Source organism: Hydra vulgaris, chromosome 04 (assembly GCF_038396675.1).
Source record: "Hydra vulgaris chromosome 04, alternate assembly HydraT2T_AEP".
NCBI classification, from domain to species: Eukaryota; Metazoa; Cnidaria; class Hydrozoa; order Anthoathecata; family Hydridae; genus Hydra; species Hydra vulgaris.
Genome location: NC_088923.1, coordinates 36,435,001 through 36,457,937, shown reverse-complemented (window position 1 = coordinate 36,457,937; position 22,937 = coordinate 36,435,001). Strand labels below are relative to the sequence as shown.

At 26.8% G+C, this 22,937-nt stretch overlaps 1 protein-coding gene across 1 annotated transcript in view; it reads right to left on the bottom strand.

The window, feature by feature from the left end:
• Positions 1-775: 775 nt before the first annotated feature.
• Positions 776-22,937, bottom strand: part of LOC136079378 (putative ascorbate peroxidase) — a 31,444-nt gene continuing 9,282 nt past the window's right edge. Inside the window, 5 exon segments of the mRNA XM_065795113.1 lie at positions 776-869; positions 904-1,116; positions 1,118-1,601; positions 1,604-1,876; positions 19,460-19,731. Of these exon segments, the coding sequence (XP_065651185.1) occupies positions 776-869; positions 904-1,116; positions 1,118-1,601; positions 1,604-1,876; positions 19,460-19,731 (1,336 nt within the window).

Here is a 22,937-nt window from a genome sequence, read left to right as displayed (position 1 = left end):
ATTGTGGTAAGAAAATATTTTTGGGCCCACGAGTAGAATGCACTGCACACTTTATTTTTAAGTTGAGAAACTGTTGTTGGTAACATCAAACTTTATCAATTTAAAAACTTCAAAAATTAACAAAAGCACAAGTTTCAATCTATAGCTACAAAAACCGCAAATGCTCTATTAAATCACCGATCGGCTTGAAAATTTATTAGATAGATACTTAAGTTACTGTATTTATTTACGTTTTAATTCTTAAGTTAGCTGAATTCAACGGAATGCGCAAGTTTGAGCAAATTAGCATGTTTACTATTTTCCCGTAAAACTTTTCGTTTACTTTTCGCTAGTTACTTTTTTTCGGAATAATTTTGAAATAAAGATCTTAGATGCCAAAATATTTTCTTTAAGAGATTACTTTTTATAGTTTAAGAAAAAAAACTGTTTCACTTTGATATTTTTTGAATTTGATAAATTGTTACAAAAAATATAAATATTTATTTCAAGTTAAGAGTAAGCATTCCAAAAAGTAGGTAACCTAAAATTCATTTCTAAAATCGGAAAATATTAAAATTAATAACAACAGTAAAAAATCAATTAAAAGTAACAGGTTAGTAATCAAATTGCAAAAAATTTCTAAAATTTAAAACTCAAAAAAAATTAATTCTAATCTATAATAAAAACTTTAAAAAGTTTACGAAATTAAAAATAAACCAATACAAATTTATGAAACATTTCAATTTTTTCAAGTTTCCCCCACTTTTGGAAGAGTCATAAAGCTATATGTAATTTATTATTTTGTTGGAGCTTTCTTCAAGACGTATCTATTTATTTCAATCATTCGGTTAAATACTTTAGTAAACTCCTTTACCCACAACGCATTACCAACGCATTACCAACGCATTACCAACGCATTACCAACGTGCAAATCGAACTGCTTGTTGGTGAGCAACTGAGTGCTTACACTGTATTGTTTGCGAAGCTGGAGAACATAAAACAGATCCACTTTTATTAATCGGTTTAATAATCCAAGAAATAGCCAAGTCTGAGTTTAAAAGCAATGATGTTCTCTTAGACTCTGGCAACCGGTCATTGGGTATTGGGCTGTCCGTTTCTTGCTATTGCATTTAAGTACGTTACTTGGATCCATGGAATAATGTCTATAATTTCTCTGTAGTAAGCATTGTCAAGAACGCTAGTTGGAGCTAGTGTGAATGGTCAATGAGTAACTGTTAAAAATTGTTCGTCGACCCAGCTTCCAACAAAACCAGAGTTTTCCAACTTGCATTGTCCAAGCGTGTGTGCTTCTAAAATGGTTACTACTTCATTAACGCTAAAGTTAAATTCGTCATTAAAAAATTTAAAAGTTTTACTGATTCCATCTGTGCCTTTTGGTGATTCAACACTTTAAACTTAATTAGAGGAGGTTTCACAATCTCCTCTTCCGACGTTGAAATCTTTAAATCTTAAGTATTTTACTGGAACATCGAACGTTGACCTAGTGAGAGCAACAACAGCGGCTAAAGCGTGAAAATCTGCTCTAGATATTTTCCCTTTATGTGAAGCGTTGTATAATGTATTAAGACGGTCAGTCATTAATTTAAACCCAGCGTTACCTCAGTATGATCTATGCATCCATTGCATTTGTATTTACCGATGCTATTGTGAAAAGCCAGACGTACACAGCCTGTAATCATTGGCAAGTCTCTTTTTACTTTGAAAGATTCAATCAAATTTAGCAAGTCGGTTTTAGCTTTATTATAATCTTTGAAAGTAGGAAAAATTTGAAACGCTTCCATATAAGTAAACAGCAATGTAACATACCAAAGACCAAGTAAAAACAGCATGACTAAACGCAACAATCGTAGTTCATTAAATAACTTATTATGTTGAACTATATTATAAATATATTACTTATGCTAAAATTTGTAACAGATAAGTGGTTTATTATTTTAGAGTGAGAGAGAGAGAGAGAGAGAGAGAGAGAGAGAGAGAGAGAAAAATATTAGGTAATAGTAAAGTAAAAAATTTTTATCTAAAAAAATAATCCAGAAAACTAACAATAATGAGTTACCTATTTAAAATTGTGTTTTAAAATGACAGTAACTTGTAGTTGATTTTTGCTATAGTTTATGAAGTATTTTTTGATTTGAGTGACTGCTGTAAAATGTTTAATGCTGTTTATTAAATATAATTTAAAAAGGAAGCATATTAAATTTTTTTAACAACTACTATCATTAAATGGTTTATTGTACATTGATGTTAAAAATTGTGTCACTGATTTTATATATAATTTCATTATTGTCAGATTTCCAACTACTTTCTATAATACTTTAATTACATACGTATTTTCACAATTAGTGTTTCTAAATACTATTTCACACCTATGATATTTGGTTAAGTTATTACCTTAATCGACTTAAATTTCACATTAGTGTCATGCCAACAAAATAGCTAAGAAAATTGTCTATTTTACAACAAACTTTATTTTAAATAAGTCCCGTTGCTATGTTGATATTAAGTTTATGTAAATCTTATGTCCATTTAATGTGATAAAATATTGAAATATCCTAGTTGTGAAATAGTGTATATAAATACTATTCGTGAAATGCGTATGTAATTGAAATAACATCAAATGTAGTTATATGTCAATACTAATGTTATAAATAAAATAGATGATAGCAATTTCACAACATTACTAATTTTCAAAACAACTTTTTTACGTCTTTCAAGTATAATATAAAAATAAATATCGTTATCAACTAAAATATGACATAAAATCGAATATTATATCAAGTATAAAATCAATATTATAAAAGTATCAAAAAATATTTTATAAAGTATAATATAAATATAAATATAAAAAAATAATATCATCCAACTTCAAATACAACAAACAGACAAATAATCTTCAGTAGAGGTAAAATGAGAATGGAAGTCATCTTCATATCTTTTAAATGACTTTACATGACCGTTTTTGGAAACTGCTTTTGCAATTGCATTACTTTTAAAAAACTGTAAAAAACACTATTACCTTAAATCCAAAACTGTCGCTTAGTCTAGATTATTTTTAAAATATTTTTTTCCTACCAAATTATAGAAATTTTATGGCTGAAAAAATATGTTCCTAATAAGTCTTTTGTCTCCTGCAATAAACTTTGTTGTCGCATTTTTCCATATGGGACAAAATTTTAGCTGTATTAAATTTTTTGTATGTTTTATTCTAGATTTTGTTTTTTGATTTTCTTTTTATTTGTTGTTCAACTATATCAGCGGTTCTCCAACTTTTGGGTTGCGACCCCAACAGGAGTTGCGTGACATTTTGGGAGGGGTTGCCATTAGACTAGCTAAAAAGTAGTAGTTGTTTTTTTTTCGTTTTAAATTCACGGCTATAAATTTCAAACAAACCAGTTATAATTAACGATTGATTTGAAAATATCACATTTTAATAAAATGATTGATTCAAACTAAAACATAACACCAGCTAGCATTTTTTAACGTAAACTGTTTTTTCTGACATCCAACCCGACTTAAATGCATAAGTACAGTGTTTGGTGTTCCCCATATGGGCATAGAGTATACCGACAATTATAGGAAGTTTAAGATATACATTAATAGTTATAAATTTATATATACAGGTGGTAGAGCACAAAAAGGATACTTTTTGTAAAAGATTTTAAATAAGTATTAAAAATGTGCAAAATTTCGATCACTAAGAGAAAGAAAATGTTTTTGCAAAAAAGTAATTTTGAAAAACTTTAAAAAAAATGCATAATGGCGCAAAAACACTGTAAAAAACATCTAAATCTTATGTTTTTAAAACATGTTATTCTAAATAATATTTCTTAAAAATTATTTTGTACAACAAACAATTTGGTTTTAAATCTGGTCATTCTACTGAACACGCAATCTTACATCTTTTACCTGTTGTATTTAAAAAATTCAATGAAAAAAATTATACTTTAGGTGTTTTTATAGGTCTAAGCAAAACCTTTGAAACAGTTGATCATACAATTCTTTTATCCAAACTCGAAATCTACGGTATAAGAAATTCAAACTTGGCTTGGTTTAAAAGTTACTTGCTTAACAGGAAGCAATATATTTCAAACAAAGGTGGAAAAACGGATAATATGACTATCACATACGGTGTTCCCCAGGGTTCAATACTAGGAACTCTCCTTATTTCTAGTTTACACTAATGATTTAAATTATTTTTCTAATATCTTAAACTCAATTTTATTTGTCGATGATACTAACTTGTTTTATTCCAAGGAAGACATTAATATTTTATTTTTAACAGTAAACAAAGAACTTGAAAAACTAAGCCAATGGTTTAAATCCAATAAACTATCCCTAAACATTAATAAAACTAATTACACATTATTCCATCATGCTGCTAAAAAAAAAATATTCCATGGAAACTACCGAGTCTTTTTATCGAAAATAATTTAATAAAAAGGGAAATATCGTTAAAATCCTTGGGCGTAATTCTAGATGAAAATATTAATTGGAGAGAAAATATAAATGTAATTGAGAATAAAATTTCAAAAAATATTGGTATACTGTATAAACATAAACAGATTTTAAACCAATCTTGTTTGAAATACATATACTTTTCATTAATACATTGTTACCTAAACTATGCAAATATTGTTTGGTGCAGCACCAACGTTACAAAAATAAATAAACTTCTCTGCAAAAAAACAACATGCTATTAGGATTATTACAAATGAAGGTCGACTCTCCCATACAAAAATACTTTTTTGTAAACTCAATATACTAAATGTTTTCAAAATAAATCTTTATCGAATTCTTATATTTATGTTAAAACTTGATAACAAAACGGCACCGCCTTTATTTTACTCATTTAAAAAAATAAATCACATATACAACACAAGATTCTCGAAAAATAACTTTAGTCAATCCAAAACCTGTTATTCAGCCAAGTAGTACTCAATTACAAATCGAGGACCTAAATTATGGAATACACTTTTAAACACTCTCTTCGCTTAACCAATTTAAAACAAAACTTAGGCAAACTCTTTTACAAAGCAACAATGAATTAAATTTCTTCTAAGGCGTTAAATAAGAGTAGTCTAATGATTTGTTTTATAATATTATGAATACATTTATTAATTTTTATAAACACATTAAAAAAAAAAAAAATTATTGTAAATTTTTACACGATTTAGTTTTATCATTTGTTTATTACCGAGGATGTAAAAAAGTTATATATAAAAAAAAAGTTAGACTTAAGAACTATCAATCAAACATTGCAGATCTGTTGATGACATTACCTAACTCCATTTGACAGATAAATTGTTTATTAATAATAGCTCAATATTTTCACCAAGATAAATCATCTCGTGGACAAAATGTCGTTGTTGGTGTTCCAGATGGTGGTTCCAGATGGTGGCAACAACAATTTTCGTTGTTGGTGTTCCAGATTAGTGTACAGATATTCCAAATCCAAAAAATTTGGATTATCTTGAAAGTAAAAAATTATTGCAAAGGCAGCTCTGTTCATTGCATAAAGATTAACATTGTTATTGCTAATGGCTCAACCAAATTAGTTCTGCAATTTTCAGTAAGTTTTCCTTTTCCTGAGAGAGGTATATTAGTGTCTATATGAGATTTTACAATGCTACTTATTAATTTCCTTATTTGGTTTATACTCTTTGTTTTCTACTGCTTTTAAGAAAGCATGTAAAAACCAAAATGAGAATAGCGTTAAGAGAATAAACTTCTCAGAAAAGTATTCAGTGTGCCAACTGAATATCATGCAAGCATTTTCAACTATAATTAAGTCATGCTAAGCAAATTTTGCCAAGTTTTCTACTAAAATCTAGTCATTGACTGGTGCGCAACCTGGTACAGAGCAAACAAGCCATCACTGCATTTAAACTGAATTTGTGAACAAAACAACCCAGTGGGTAAAGGACGTAAAAAGACATCTTTTAAACGTCTTTTAAACATTTTGAACGCCTTTTAAACGTGGTTCCAATTTTCTTATTTTTTTACTTGTAACAGTAAAAAAATATTTTAACTTTAGCTTTTGTAAAATGTTCTTTGATCTGTTTAGACAGGAGCACAATCTTCGCAGTATAAAGCATTTTTCTCATCGACGTTGCTTTGTAAAGGGCACCAGGAAAAAACATTTTGAAGGTCTTTGGTTCAGATTGATTTGTTATTATGAGCAGATAAAGCTGAACTAGCTCTTTTTAGCCACCTCATGTGAATTATTGTGTAAGAGATTCACGAGAAATTTATCAATCTCTTGCTGGTATTCCTTTTCAGTAGGTGTTATATAAGGGTGATAATACTTTGCTTGTTCATCTGATGACGGTTGAGGAAAATCTTCTTAAACCTATGAAAAGGAAAAAGATATTGTAAATCAGTGTTCATTGTTGTAAGTAAAAACTATAAAATGTAAACTCACTACTTCCTAATTGTAAAAAGTCTCTTTACTATTTTTTGTATAATATATTAATTGTAGGTAAAATAAAAGATATAGCCTATTACACTCAACTTTGAAAAATTAAATATTTGGACTAGCTAATTTGGACTTTCAAACCTTTCCAGCAAAAACTTAAAGAAATTCACCCACACGCCTACGATAAACAAACCGAAAAGGACGCAATCTTAATCCTTCTGTAGAGACGCATATGCACCAGTTCTCTTTTCTGAAAATCTTTATCATTATAATGTAGTTGTATAGTCTTCATTAAGTTTTTATATATTTATTTAATTACGTTTACCTGCATTTGATAAAGCTGTTTTGAAAACAATGCCGATAACATTTTCTTCACACTTTCATTCTCTAAGAAGTTTGTTAGTTACCTGTGCTATGATGTTTCTAAGAACCTAACCAGTTTCTTAAGTTGATTTTGGATGTGGGGAAACGCCAAGGAGCTTTGTTTAGCATCAAACACAAGAATTAGCATCAGATACAAGAATTGGATATTGGTCATCCACTAGTTTTGGAATCAAGAATGCCCTTAAATTTTCCATCCCGATGCACCAGCACTAGGGTAATTACATCCTATTTACTTAAACTTCATTTTTACTTTAGGTATAATGACGGTTTTATATCAGTAGACTGTCCTTGCTTTTAAACTCAAGTTAAAGGCATTGCTGCTACAAGAGAGTACAGCAATGCCTTTAACTTGAGTTAATGAGATGTTGTTATGGATACAGCTTGAAACAAGTTCGGAATTTTTCAACGTGTCATGAGGAACAAATATGTGTATGCCACATTTAACTATTCTTCTGGGTTTGTCTATGCTACATTTAACTATTCTTCTGGGTTTCCTATGTGCTCTAATGCTAAATTCAATATTTTCATCATTCATTACAAGAGCTCCTGCCTGATTCAAGATTTATCATTTCAAAAGTACATTTGCATGAATTCATTTCTTGCCGTTTTAGATTATTATTTTGTCTTTCTATATGCTTTTTTGTCTTTTCTGTGGCTACCTTGTCTACCCCCAAAATAGCTACTTTATCAAACAAGAAGCTTTTCATAGATTTAGTATTAACATCAATGGTATCTTGTTGATAAGTAACCATTTCAAACGTTAGTTGTATACCTTTTAATTCGTGATCAAATACTACAAAATACAATGACAGTAATATATATATATATATATATATATATATATATATATATATATACATATATATATACATATATATATATATATATATATATATATATATATATATATATATATATATATATATACATATATATATATATATATATATAATATATATATATATATATATATATATATATATATATACATATATATATATATATATATATATATATATATATATATACATATATTTCTTAAAAAATATGTATCTATAGTTCTAAATAGAGTTGTTATAATTCAAGGCCGTTTATAAAAAGGATTAAAAAATCTGTAGTAAAATCGAGATAATAATGACATTAATATATAATAATAGATAAAAATGATAATAATAATAACAGTATTAATACTTATTTTATAATACAAAATTGATGAAACCCTTTTTTTTCTTAATTAAATTATTTTTACTTACAAATAAATTTTTTTACTAAAAATCTACATAATCGATTATTATTATAAATGAATTTTATAAATAAAATTTCACATTATCCACATAATGCATAAACTGTTAAACTTTAAAAAAACCCTGATGCAACAAAAAAGAAAACCTATCGCAACAAAAAATAATTATTATATAATCCTAATATATTAGATAAAAATGATAAAAGAAACGAAAGCTTTAAAAGGTCGGAGCTACCACAAAAATTGCACAATCTTCATAAAACTTTGCAAGAATGCTTTTTAGACCAATTTGCAATACTAAAATTATGACCTTCTGCGGTAAAAATTAATTATTTTGATGGCAGCTGTCACACCCTAATATTCTACCCTAATACTTTAATTTATTGCAGATGCAGGCACCTTTAACATCCTAATAGAAAAGGGTGTATAGAGCGTTAGAGATTTTAGACATAATTTTTGGTTGTTTTTAGAAACATTTTTTCCCAGATTCAAAACACTTATTGATTAAAATGTTGTTACGTGTTTGATCCCTTTTTATAAACAAAAAAACATTCATTTATTAGATATTTTTATCAAAAAAAAATACAATAAAAGTTTAACACAATCTTCGTTAAGCTCAAGTACTTTAATACATCGTAAACTCCTACTTAGAGATAATCGTAATACTCCTACTTAGAGAGCTAATAAGTGGATCTGAACTGCACAATAATCTTTGCATAACATCTTCATTAGTGACTTCTTGAAAATTTTCTCGTATTGTGTTCTTTATAATTTTTAAACTTCCTTAGAAAGGAAACCTACTAATTAATCTTTTTCAACTTGAGAACTATAAATTAGAACTTTATGTACATCATATAAATTAGAACTTTATGTACATCTATAAATTATAACTTTATGTACATCTTGATGGGCATTCGGAACCATGAGTACTGAGAAACGTAGAGTTTCTTTGATATACTTTTTAAGTTTATTAGCGTTAATTTAATGTTTGCATAATCAAATATAAAAAATTACGTAAAAACGTTTCGTGAGATTTTTATCTTAGCCAAGTATTTCAGCAGAAACCTTATAGTTTTAGAATTCTTTTCGTGCCGTGTTTCCATCATTTGTTGAACCTGAACCACTGTTTTTTGGTACATCTACAATGAAACCTAAGTAATCTTTCATCTTTTGTTAAACAACAATCTCCTTTTTAATAACAAATTCTTAAGCATCTTCTCCCCTAGCTTGCCACAACTTAATTCAATTCTATAACTTTTATGAAGACGGCATTCACTGCACCTAATCCATGCATTTAATGTGCTAAATCCAATCTCAGTGGAAACTTATCAAAAATTAAAAAAAAAGCAACATTTAGATTGTTCATACTTGGGGTCAGCCAACAAATACTACATTCTTGAAAAAAAATAGTAAAAGGCGAAACTATAGTAGCCACTTTTTCATCGATCATTCTACATATTCTAACTAATATTTGATAATGAAGGAAATATATTATTGTGTAATAAGCTCAACACTTTCTTTTACATACTGATACTGTACTGGATGGCCTTAAAGTGTAGAGGATGGTTTTTTATTAATCTGAGTATTTTTAACAACCTGTTATGTTGTATTTTCAATAAGGCTCAGTAAATCAACTGAGGTTGAATAATTAGTAGCTTGTATTCCACAATGAGGTATGCATTATTATTTTTCTTACCTTACGTCATTATAAGTTGGATACAATTTTTTTTCTTTAAAAACCGTTTCAATGCAGTCCAAAAGCAACGCTAATGCTTTCTCTCTAGTATACATTGTATTTGAAATGCATCATCGTATTCTGATTTCAACATTTGCTTCACAATCAACAACAACAAATGTAAATTTGAAAAAATAGATGAATATAATCCACTAAGAAAATTTATCCCTTGTTGTATTTTAGAGATTTGTTTTTTAATAATTAAAATCAATTAATAATGACTATGGTATAGATGTTAACGTACCTTAGCATCGCTAAACCTTTTTTTCTCCTTTAGTTTCAAAATAATTGAGTAAAACAATTCCCTTTTATCGACAGCAAAGCTTGTTTTTTCTGCTCTCTTCTTCTTTGTTATTTCAGAAGCCTAGGTGAATGGTATGGAATATGTACCTGGTGACTTTCCGTAGACAACAAATTTAAGTTAAAATATCAGATGATTGTATTTAATATAAATACTGGCTAAAACACAATTAAATAGTATAAAATATAATGAGTTGATTACTTTAATATTTAAAAAACATCATACATTTATTTAAGAAAAGAAGAAGTAGGAAAAACCAAGCCCGAGTTTTGGACTTGTCTAGTTTATCTGTTTCAAAACATGCATCGCTTGTTTGTAGTTCTTTTTCTAACCAGGTTTTGCAAAGCAACTCAAATCTATTCTTGTGCCTGTTTACTTTGTTTCATTTTTTGTTAAATTGTTTAGAAAATAGTTTTTTTTCCTGTAGTGTCCGTAATCGTGATTAATTATTTAGAGTTCATTCTTAACAACAATATGCTCTGAACAAATGAAAATGACATAACAAGTCGTATGATTAAAACCTGCTAAACTTTAATTTGTGCAACTTCGGGCAAGAGTTTTTAACAAGAAACAATATTAAGATTCTGTAAAAATGTTATTCCCATAGTGGGGAAACGTGGGCGAAAAAAGATATTTAGCCTTTTATGTCAACTTTTTATTATATTTTGTAATACTTTAACTATCATATTTAAAGTTAAAAGAAAGTTATAAAATTAAGATTACTTTTGTTTGTTAAGTTTCCTTAAATAAAACATGTAACCTGATATTGAGATTATAAATTTTAATTAATTCAAAGAAATTCAAAAGTTACTGGGTAAAATTCAATTTTATGAGTAATTTTTTTTTTTAAAAATAAAAAAAAAGAAACGTTTTTTAAATGGACTTTGAATTGAAAACTTTCCCAGGACTCCTGAAACAAAAATTAAAATAATTAAACAACTTATTTTGTTATTGAAGGCAGTGCATGAAGTAAGGGGGGATGCGCCGAGATGCCATCCCGTCACCTTTTTATAAAGTATAAACCATCCAGCCATCTTTTTATGAATCTCTCTATAAATAACAATGATTATGGGTACAAAGCGGAAATAGGATTTTACTTAAATTTTCAAACTTGTTCTTTTTTGCATATTACTAAATAAATGATATGTTTTGTAAAGTAAGAACCAAGAAATAAAAAAATAATAATATTTGGATGATTGTGTTTGTGTGTCCGTAGAGAATGATTGATTGGACTATGTTACTGCACAGGTAACCCGTTTTTTATTTGTTATAAGTTTTCTGGAATAAATTTACTTTTCATAAATAAATAGACATTTTGGCTACCTCAATATTTTCATGGTATAAAATCAATTCAACTGCAGTGAATTTAATTTAAAAAAAAAGAGGTTGAGAATGGAATCAGGAGAGAGAAAATGGCAAGCACGATAGTCGTAAATAAATAGCTGATAGATCACTGATTCAAAGCGTCAATACAACATAGAGTTTTTCCTGATCAGCTAAAAATGGTCAAAATGATCCTAATCTACAAAGAAGAAGACATAGCTAATATATGTAACTACCTACCTATCTCTATTTTATCAATATTTTCGAAAATCTTAAAAGAATTTATTTACAATAGATTAAATACTTATTTTAAGGAGAAGATTTTTTTATATAAAAATCAATTTAATTTTAAAACAGTTCTACTGTTGGTTTTAAAAAGTTCAACTGAGCATGCATTCATTCCAATGCGCCGTGATACCTCTAACTCTTTCAAATAATCACAACTCAGATAAGGTATTTTTTTAGATTTATTAAAAGCATTTAATATGTAAATCAAAGCATTTTGTTTCATAGTTTTCTTAATCTTAAATTTTATGAAATGACTGGTGTAATTTTAAAATGGTTTAAGAGTTATTTAACAAATGGAAAACAATTCATTTCTATTAACAATTCTTATCAAAAAAACGTTTTAGACATTTCTTGTGGTGCACCGCTAGGATCAACTTCGGGACCGCTTCTTTTTTTTTAATATACATTAATGATATGCTTAAAGCATCTAATCTTTTAAGTATTTTGTTTGGGAATGATACTAATTTTTTTTTATCTAATAACAAAATAAATAAACTCTTTACTATTATGAAAGAAGAACTAAAGAATATTTCTTATATAAAAAAATAGCTGGTTCAAATGCAACAAACTTACCCTAAATATTATCAAAATAAAATGGATTCTTTTCCATACGGTAGTTTTTTTTTTATTTACACTTTTGCCGATAAAAAAAAAATTTACAGTCGTAACTTATAAAAAAATAATTACATGACCGGCGCTAGAAGAAGACAAATTTAGTCTTATCATTAAGCCCCAAAAAATGCGTCATTACTAAACAAAATATAGTTTGACAATAAAATATAGTTTCAATGTATATATCTCTAATATATATAATAAAAGAAAATTTAAATATATCGCATATCGTTTAAAATTTTTAGTTTTTCAAAAAATAAGATATAGCAATTGCTTTGTAAAATAAAAGAAACAAAATTTATTAAAATATTAAATGACAAAAATAACATTTAAGAATTGGTTTGAAAAATAAGAAGATATGATTTTATATAAAAACATTTTATTGGTAGAACATTTTATAGTTTAACTTATTTAATTATATTTATAATACTTTTCATTGCCAATTAAGTAAAAGCAAATAAACAGCATAAAATAAAAGTAAAAGATTAATAAATAACGCAATAATAAAATATAAATTTCTCAAAAAGAAGATTATCATTTAAAATAATAAAAATATATGTACAATTATTGAATAATTATGTATTAATAATCCAAAGTAATTAATTAATTAACTATTAATTATTGATTTCTAATGTAAAGAAGTTTTATTAGAAAAAATTTAATTCATTTTCAGTTAACAAAAGTAATTGCTTAAGTTTTGTTTTGAATTGGTTTAGAGAATAATTAGTTTTCATTTCATTATTTAATATTATGTTCCACAACTTTGGTCCTCGGTTTACAATAGAGAATTTAGTAGCGATATAATATGTTTTTGGATTGAATGTAGTTGTATTTTGAAAATCTAGTAGGGTATATGTGATTTATTTTTTCAAAAATGGAATAAAATAAGATTGGTAATATATTTTGATCAAGTTTGAACATGAAAATAAGAACTTGATAGAGGTTTAGTTTATATACATTTAGGATATTGAGTTCATTATATAGTGTTGAGTTCATTATATAGTGTTTGTGTGTGTGAAAAGCGATCTACGTTTAAAATAATCCTTATAGCCTGTTTTTGTTTGCTAAGCAATTTTTTTATTAATTATAAAGCCTATTATACATAACTCGCTCTAATATTTTAGAAAAACTATTAAGAATTGAGATTGGACGATAATTTGCAACTTCAGAAGGATCGCCTGATTTTAAAATTGGAATGATTTTAATAATTGCAATGATAGTTAAAAAATGTTATTTATACACAGCTCTGCTTGATATTTTTATTGATCAAATTGAAATAAAAAAGATTGCGTCACAAAAGTTTCATGTATATTCCTTGATGAGAACATCGCATGGAAGCAACATTTTGAAAATGCTGGTATTAAAATTTCCAAAAATATTGTATTTTTTTATAAGGCCAGAATCTATGTAAATAAAAATGTTTAATCCCAACTTTTTTATGCATTTATTCATAGCTATATGAATTAAGCAAACATAGCTTGAGCATGCACTGAAAAAGTATGTTACAAACTTTCTTTCGCCGTCAGAAACATCGAATACGTGTAATTAATTTTGCTGATCATTTTTCTCACTCTGAACAACTTTTTCTGAAATAAGGATACTTGACATTTACGAGCTCAATATTTTCATATATTATGCGTTGCATATATATATAGAAATATAAAAATAATCTTTCTCCTGCCGTTTTGAATGATCTATTTACCTTGAAACCTACCAATAAATACTCAGTGAGAAATACCAATTTTTTAAATGAGCCCTTTTGTCGAACATTTTTTAACCAATTTTGCATTGATTATTGTGCAGCCCATATATTGATTAAAATTATTTTGACAAATTTTAATTTTAATTTACCGACTTTTTTTCATCTTTTTAAAATTGAGCTGAATATTTTTTTACCATATTATCAAAATTTGATAAAAATATAGTGTAAACACTTTTATCAAATATTTTAGCAAATATTTATTAAACTCTATTACCTATACTACAAACTGATATGTGTATATTTTTTTATTAAAATAATATATACATATACATATTTTAAAAAAAAAAAAAAATCACTTACTTGTTTCAAACCGAATTTTGAGTTGTTTGCGAGTATTTGGAGATGGCTTCAGCTCGTTTTATAAAACTGGTAGTTCACCGTCTTTATTTATGTAAAAAATACATTGAAAGTGATTGTTCAGTCGATTTGCAATGTCTATTAAATTTATGATAGTGTCGCCACTGATTCCTTTTAAACCTGTTTTAACAGTTGTTTGTTAATAATAAACAAAAACATTAAAACTTTTTGTTAGCTATTCACATCCTTTAAAACTTAAATGCTAAACTTAATGCTCTTGCTATTGCTGCTGCCGTTATTCATTCGGAGGTGCCTTCAAATCCTCTCGCTGGCATAATGTCTGCAATGATCAAATCCTCTTGCCGAGCCATAATGTCTGCAATAATTAATTTTTGCTGAGGCTATTTTTTGTGGTTTCATTCTCGTTGCCAAGGCTAGACATCAACATTTCAATAAATAAAATATTTTCAATCTAAAATAATTCTATAGTATTTTTTATTCTGAATATAATTGAAAAAAAAACAAGCACTACGAGTATACTCGTACTTTGGCTATGGATTAGAAATTTTTTTCTCCAGTGCCGATATACGAGTTTACTCGTAACACCGTAATGAGTATAACTCATTGCGGTGACAACACCTTATCAAGATGTAATTGAGAACTTGAAAGTTGTAATTAAGAAACGTTAGATGTAATTTAGAAGAAAGTTGTAATTGAGAAACTTAAGATGTAACTTAGAACATGAAAGTTGTAAATAAGAAATCGTAAGATGTAATTGAGAAGTTAAAATTGTAATTGAGAAATGTTTATAATGTAGATTATCAGAAAGAAGTTATTTGTATTTTTAATTTTGTTGCCTTAGTTTACCTTGTAATATTAGGTTTATCCTAATTTGGCTAACGTGGCCATATGGGTTCGTTTTCAATAAATAATTATACATTATCAATAAAATAAAAAAGTCATGAAGAAGGGATTTATGTTTGGCGGTAACTCCATATCTTCTAAGGAAATTTAAGTTTCCGCTATGGACCCAATTGTATGCTGTCTTATATATGACACCTAAAGCTTGCACCAGAGTTGTAAAATGACGATTGGGTCGTCATTTCGCTCAGCACATTCAATAACTCATTCGATGAAGATAAAACATAATATTTTCTTTTAACTAGTTCACTTATACTACTACGTCTTCGAGCTTGACTGTATCAGAATCAGGATCTGAAGATAATAACACTGAAGAAAGTGATGGCAATCAGTTTAAGGACGTTCATCTTGCAGCCACTGCAGAAGATTTTTTAATGCCGCAGAAAAGAGCTAAAACAACGGGTGGTCTTGCTTATAGATAAAACCAAAACATAGCTCAACGGGTAGATCTTTTAAGTAATATTTTGCCTGACAAAACAACTTCGGAAACAAATCCATCTAGAAATTCAAACCAATTGAAAGATAAGCCGAATATTGTAAAACAAATTCAATTTACTGCCGATCCTGGTTTGAAGATAAACATGGAGAGCAAGAAACCATTAGATTTCTTTAGACTATTTGTTACAGAAGAGCTTATAAATACTATGGAAGTTGAAACTAATTGCTACGCAACGCAAAAAATAAATCAGCAGCGTCCCCTCAGAAAAAGCTCACGTTTTAAAGATTGGAAATCAATAAATTCAGAAGAAATGCAGCAGTTTCTTGGAGTTGGGGTGTGTCGAAATGCCACCTTCAGAGCACTATTGGTCTAAGAACATTCTCTATAGAGTTCCCTTATTTTAAAGAGTAATGCTACGAAATAAATTTCAACAAATATAACGGTTTTGGCATTTTATTAACAACAAAGATTCAGGTAGTGGACGCTTGTGTAAAATTATTGGATTTCTCGATCACTTAAATAATACAATGGACATCATCTAATGTCCTAATAAAAAAATATCAATCGACGAGTCAATGATGCTTTAGAAGGAACGTCTTGTATTCAGGCAGTATGTGAAAAATAAAAGACATGAGAATGGTATCAAGTTCTATGAGCTTTGCAAATCAGATGGTATTGTACTAAAAGTAAAAATATACTCTGGCGAGACAACTCTCGCTAAACATTTGTTGGGTCAAACGGGAGCTATCGTTTTAGACTTAATATAAAAATGGAAAAATTTCTGGGAAAAGGTTATTACCTGTACACCGATAACTTTTACAATTCCTTTGAGTTAACAAAGCACATGATAAATCAAAAAACATAACTTTGTGGTACTTTAAGAACTGACCGAAAGTCATAAACCAAATGATGTACAAAAACAAAACTAAAATAGGGAGACGTTATAAGCAGAAGCAGAGAGATGGTGTAGTGGTTGCTAAATGGAAAGACAAAAGAAACGTGCTAATGATTAGCAAATTGCATTCGTTGCAAATGATTGAAGTGACGAACAGGAGAGGAGAGAAGAAAATGAAACCCAACATTATTAAAGATTACAATCAATGTATGTCAGAAGTAGATAGGGAGGAAAAAATGGTATCATATTATAACTGCCTAAGAAAGACAATTAGATGGTATAAAAAAGTAGCACTTCATCTCTTTGATTCTTTTTTATTTAATGCTTAGTGTCTAAACAGCAAATATGGACTAGATAAAACAATTTGCTTGCTTAAGTTTAGAGAATTAATTGTTACGGATTTATTGGGTGGACCTTTGAATGAAATTGTGCCTCGAATTACCAATAATAGCTTCCACTACTTGTCTTCAATTCCACCAAATAAAAAGAAAAAATTCCCAACAAAACCAAGTCGAGTCTGTTCTAAAATAAAACGTAAAGAAACACGAAATGAATATGCTGTTTGTGAAAATAGACCTCCCTCGTGTATTGGCGAATGTTTCAGAATGTATCATTCACAACAATAGGTTTACACTTTAATTTTCATGAAATAAAATTAAAGTATTATCAATATTTTACTTTTATCTGTTTTAAGCTATTTCTGTCTTTATCCGCATCGAAATTAGGTTCCTTTGATTTTAAAATAAAAACTTAAATGTAATATTTTCTGAAATAAAATATAAAGCTAAGAAAAAAAAGACGTGAATAGACAAAGCCAGTCATGCGCAAATATTATTTGAAATAAGTTAGTATAACTACAAATTTACTCGTAGTTGGCAAACTCATGACGCCGGCTTACTACGAGTAATCTCGTAGTTCGCAAATATCAAAGCCCCGCTAACTACGAGTATACTCGTGGTTGGCAAATAAATGACGCCAACTTTATACGAGTATACTCGTAGTTAGCAGCGTTCATGTTAAAATTTCTAAAAATATCAAAATGTTTGTAGCTATTTTGTGTCTATAAATAAACTAGTGTGATACATTATTGATATGTCTACGTTACAAGAAGTTTATGATTCATTACAAAAATGGTTATTCATTCAGCTTACATGTACCAGTTTATATCGATATGAACTAGTAGAAAAAATAATAATAAAAAAAAAAAGCTAAAATCTTTTAGACATAATGAAAAGTAGAGAAAAAAATAAAGATAGAATATCGTTGGAGACAGTCCATGCTTTATTTAAACATGAACTGTATGACTAGGAATACGTCGATTTTAAACATATTTAATGTATTGAGTTTACATAGAAGTGGTCCATAAGGTACAATTCTTGTTGCTCCAAATACAATTCTACATGCATGTTTTTGCTTTGCATAATTTTTATTAACTTAGCGTATCTGGTGCTTGCCCTTTCAATATTGCCGTAAGTTAAATAGCTATGTATAAAAGAAAAATATAAACTTTTTAAAGATCTTATGCCTTAAAATATTTTTGCTTTATACATCATTGCAATTTTTATTAAAAGTTTTCTTTCAAGAGTGCTTATATGATTCCTCCATGATAAATTTTCGTCCAAAATAACACCTAAAAAGTTTACAGTTGTTTTTCTAGTAATATTTATATTATTAATTTTACAATGTGGTACTTTTAAAGAAATATTTCCTGTTTTAGTTGGTTTGTGAAATAGAATAAATTTAGTTTTTAACGTTAAGTGAAAATTTATTATAATTAAACTATTCGTTTACTTTGGTCCTAAAATTAAGTCTTGAGGAACTCGACATTTTATTATACTTTTTTCGTTTTAACATTTTTATATTAAAGGTATTGCTATCTGTTTGATAAGTATTCTTTAAACCGAGTAATATAGAAAAGCATGGTAAAACTGATTTTGATTTGTAATTTGAAAGTTCTGTGTCATCGCTAGACAAAAAATCAGCAAGACCAGTGCAGTTTTTAATTTTTCTGGAACTGTACCAGATTGAAGAGAAATATTAAAAATGTGATGTAAAGAAGTTTCTATAATATAAAAAACTGGATTTACAACATTTATGCTGATATTATTAAAAACTACACTTGTATTGTTTTTAAGATTATTTATAGTAGATCGCGACTCATTAACATCTAGTTTAGATTTGTCCATGACCTTATCATACGTTTTTAACTAAGAGTTATACAATGATGAACTTGATGGAGTTTTTTCAGCTAAGTTGGACCAATATTACGAAAGAAGCTGTTTAGATTTTTAGGTACTATTGACTTGTCATATATTATTTTACCATCTACTAAGTGTGTTTTTTTGGTAAAAACTCATTCCATTATTTTTTCTGCTAATAATGTCTATTTGGCATTTCCGTTTTTTTTTTTTAACAACTTTGAGTAGTAATTTTTTTTTTATTGTATATTTTATAATATACTTTTATAAAGTTTGTAGTTTGTTTCTTTTTTATACGTTTTTTTTTAAGAACTTTTCATACAACTTCTTTTTTTTGTAGAAGATTTTAATAAACTTTTAGAAGCTTGATGTGACTTGGTGTTTATAAAAATTTTGTCTCAGGAAATGTTTTTTAAAATTGCTCACAAAAAGCTTAAGAAATAGTTCATAGGCATTATTTAACTTTACTGATTACATTATAAAATCCTAATCAACGTTATATTTTAAAAAGTGTTGAAATTTTTGTATGGAGTATTTATCGATCTGCCGCCTGTATCTAATAAAATTAGAAGAAATATTATTAGTTGTTATATTGCTAGTAATTAAAAAGTAAAAAAATGATCTGATAAGTCTGTTTTGATAATACCTGTGAAAATTTGGTTGTTATAAAAGTTATGAGTGATTACATTATCAAGTAAAGTAGAAGAATTCTTAGTTAATCTGGTTAGCTTACTTATTGTTGGAATAACATTATGATGAAGAAGTTTATCTCTAAAGTGATTAGTTTTATTTGAAGCTTGTCTTAACAAGTCCAAAGTCATATCTCCAACAAAGTAAACATGCATTCGTTCTTTATTGATTTTAGTTAAAAAAGTGTTTAAGTGAGTTTTTATTTTTTTTAAGCTACCAAATGGTTTTCTATAAATAGCATAAATAGTTATGTTTTTTGTGGTTTTATAAAAAAAGTTCTGTGCACAATGACTCACAACCACTGTATACATATATATATATATAAATATATATATATATATATATATATGTATATATATATATATATATATATATATATATATATATATATATATATATATATATAAATATATATATATATTTATAAATATATATATATATATATATATATATACATATATATATATATATATATATACATATATATATATATATAAACATATATATATATATATATATATATATATATATATATATGTATATATATATATATATATATATATATAAATATATATATATATATACATATATATATATATATATATATATATATATAAATATATATATATATATATATATATATATATATATATATATATATATATATATATATATATATAAATATTAGTAGAATATCACTTAACTAAATTTTTTTCCATTTGACACTGTGTTTTATCAACAAAGATTATCAGAAATCTGATGAATCTTTGTTGATGAAACACAGTGTCAAATGGAAAAAAATTTAGTTAAATGATTTTCTACTAATATATAATTGCTCTGTTCTTTTAAGAACATTGAACACTCTATTGTGTAGAATACTCTTTAAAGTTGTTTAAATATATATATATATATATATATGTATATATAATATATATATATATATATATATATATATATATATATATATATATTAATATATATATATATATATATATATATATATATATAAATATAAGAATATATATGTATATATATATATATATATATATATATATATATATATATGTACATATATGTATATATATACATATATGCATGTATATATATATATATATACATATATGCATGTATATATATATATATATATATATATATATATATATATATATATATATGTACATATATGTATTTATATAAGTATATACATGTATGTATATATATATATATATATACATGTATATATAAAAATGTGTAATGTATATATATGTATATAGATTTATTAACATATATAAATACAAACATATATATAACATATATAAAACAAATATATATAAACATATATATATATATATATATTTATATATATATATATATAAATATATATATATATATATATATATATATATATATATATATATATATATATATATATATATACATTTATTGATTAGCTTATATATATCGTTTTTTCGTCTATAAGTTTATCGGCATACAACCTTGCCAGACTATTACTTGTTGCAGCATCTATAAAACCGTCGGCTGCACCAGAAAATGTATTTATAATATATATTCCCTCAGAGTTTCTCTGGCAGAAATTGTTTAATTCGACTTTGTTACGTAATTTAAGTTGATTTATTAAAGAATGATTGTTTGCCTTTAACGCTTGATACAGCTCCACATCTTTTATTAAAAATTTTTTTTACCAGCATCTATAGTAATATTAATTCAGCCAAGTATAATTTTGGTTTTTTGCTACACTTGCCACAGGTTCTCGTTGATGACTTTTAGTTCTTATATAAGATCTCCTTGTTTATAAAAAAGCGATACTAAATAGATATTCAATATTATAAATACACGAGGGTAAACTTACAAATTTTGAAAACATAACAAACAGGATTTTGCTACAGTTGCAACACATATTTTGTAGCAATTGCTGTAGCAATTGCTTCACTTGCTACACCCTTGATCCGCTTCTGATATATATATATATATATATATATATATATATATATATATATATATATATATATATATATATATATATATATACATATATATATATATATATATATATATATATATATATATATATATATATATATATATATATATATATATATATATACATGTATATATATATATATGTTTTGTGAACAATGCTAAAGTATGGGAGATACACCCTAATGAAATTCAAGTTTCATTTGATGTAGTAAATTTATATCCTTCTGCACCAATCAATGAAGCAATAACGGTTATTATTAGCATATTGAACGATGATTTAGAGAATTTAAAAACTAGGACTAAATTAACTCTTTTAGGTATACACCTGTTAATTGAACTTTCACTAAGCAAGTGTTACTTTTTATACGAAGATAAAACCCGAGTTTTACCTAATTCAGGTCCAATTAGTTTATTATTGATAGTAGTCATGGCTGGAGCATTTTTTAAATATAGAAAAAAGAATTCCTAATATAGCCTTTGTTAATTCATTCCAGCCAATAACATACAAAAGATATGGAGACAATACCCATGCCCGCTTCGACTCTAAAGAGAAACAAGAATTGTTTTTTAAAACTTTAAATGAACAAAACCCGTCCAAAAAATATACTGCTGAACTTGAAAACGGAAGAAAACAACTTAACTTTTTAAATATATCTATTACAAATACAATGAACAGATTTTATGAATTTCTAATACACTGTAAGGATGCGATAACCAATGTTCAAATAAAATCGAACTCTAACATCAACCTTAGCATAATTACTGGCGTATTTTAAGAGTTTCTTTGTAGAACGAAACAAATCTGCTCCCAAAAATACCTCTCACAAGAAATTGATTTCATCATAGATACATTTTTAGAAAACGGCTATAACAAAAGTAATCTTATAAAAATAACCAAAAGCTATTTAGACCGCGTTTAAAAAAATACCACGTCTAAAAAATTAAATAAGTTTGTTAAACTACCTTAGATATCTATTATTGGCTCTAAACTCCGAAGAGAATTTAGAAAACAAAGCTTCAGAGTTATGTTTACCTCACCTCACAATTTAAACAAAATACTATGCAACAACAAAACACAACTACCACCGAACTCGAACCCAGGTGTTTACGAGCTTAAATGCTTATGCGGAAGTATATATATTGGTGAGATCATAAAGAAAACCATTTCAAGAAGTGCGGAACACCAAAGAGCCTGTAAAAATCAATTACTGTTGAGTTCAGGAGCCACGGAACATTCTAGAACATGCCATGGTACTTTTGATTAGCTGAATCCTAAAACCTTGGCAGTCATTCCAGAACACAGGATGAGAAAAGTTAGAGATTCCCTAGAGATAAATAAAGCAAGAATTCGACACGAGATAGGTATTGAGCAAACTGTTCTAAATAGAGATGACGGGTATAATGTGAAAACAAAATTTTATGGTCCAATGTTG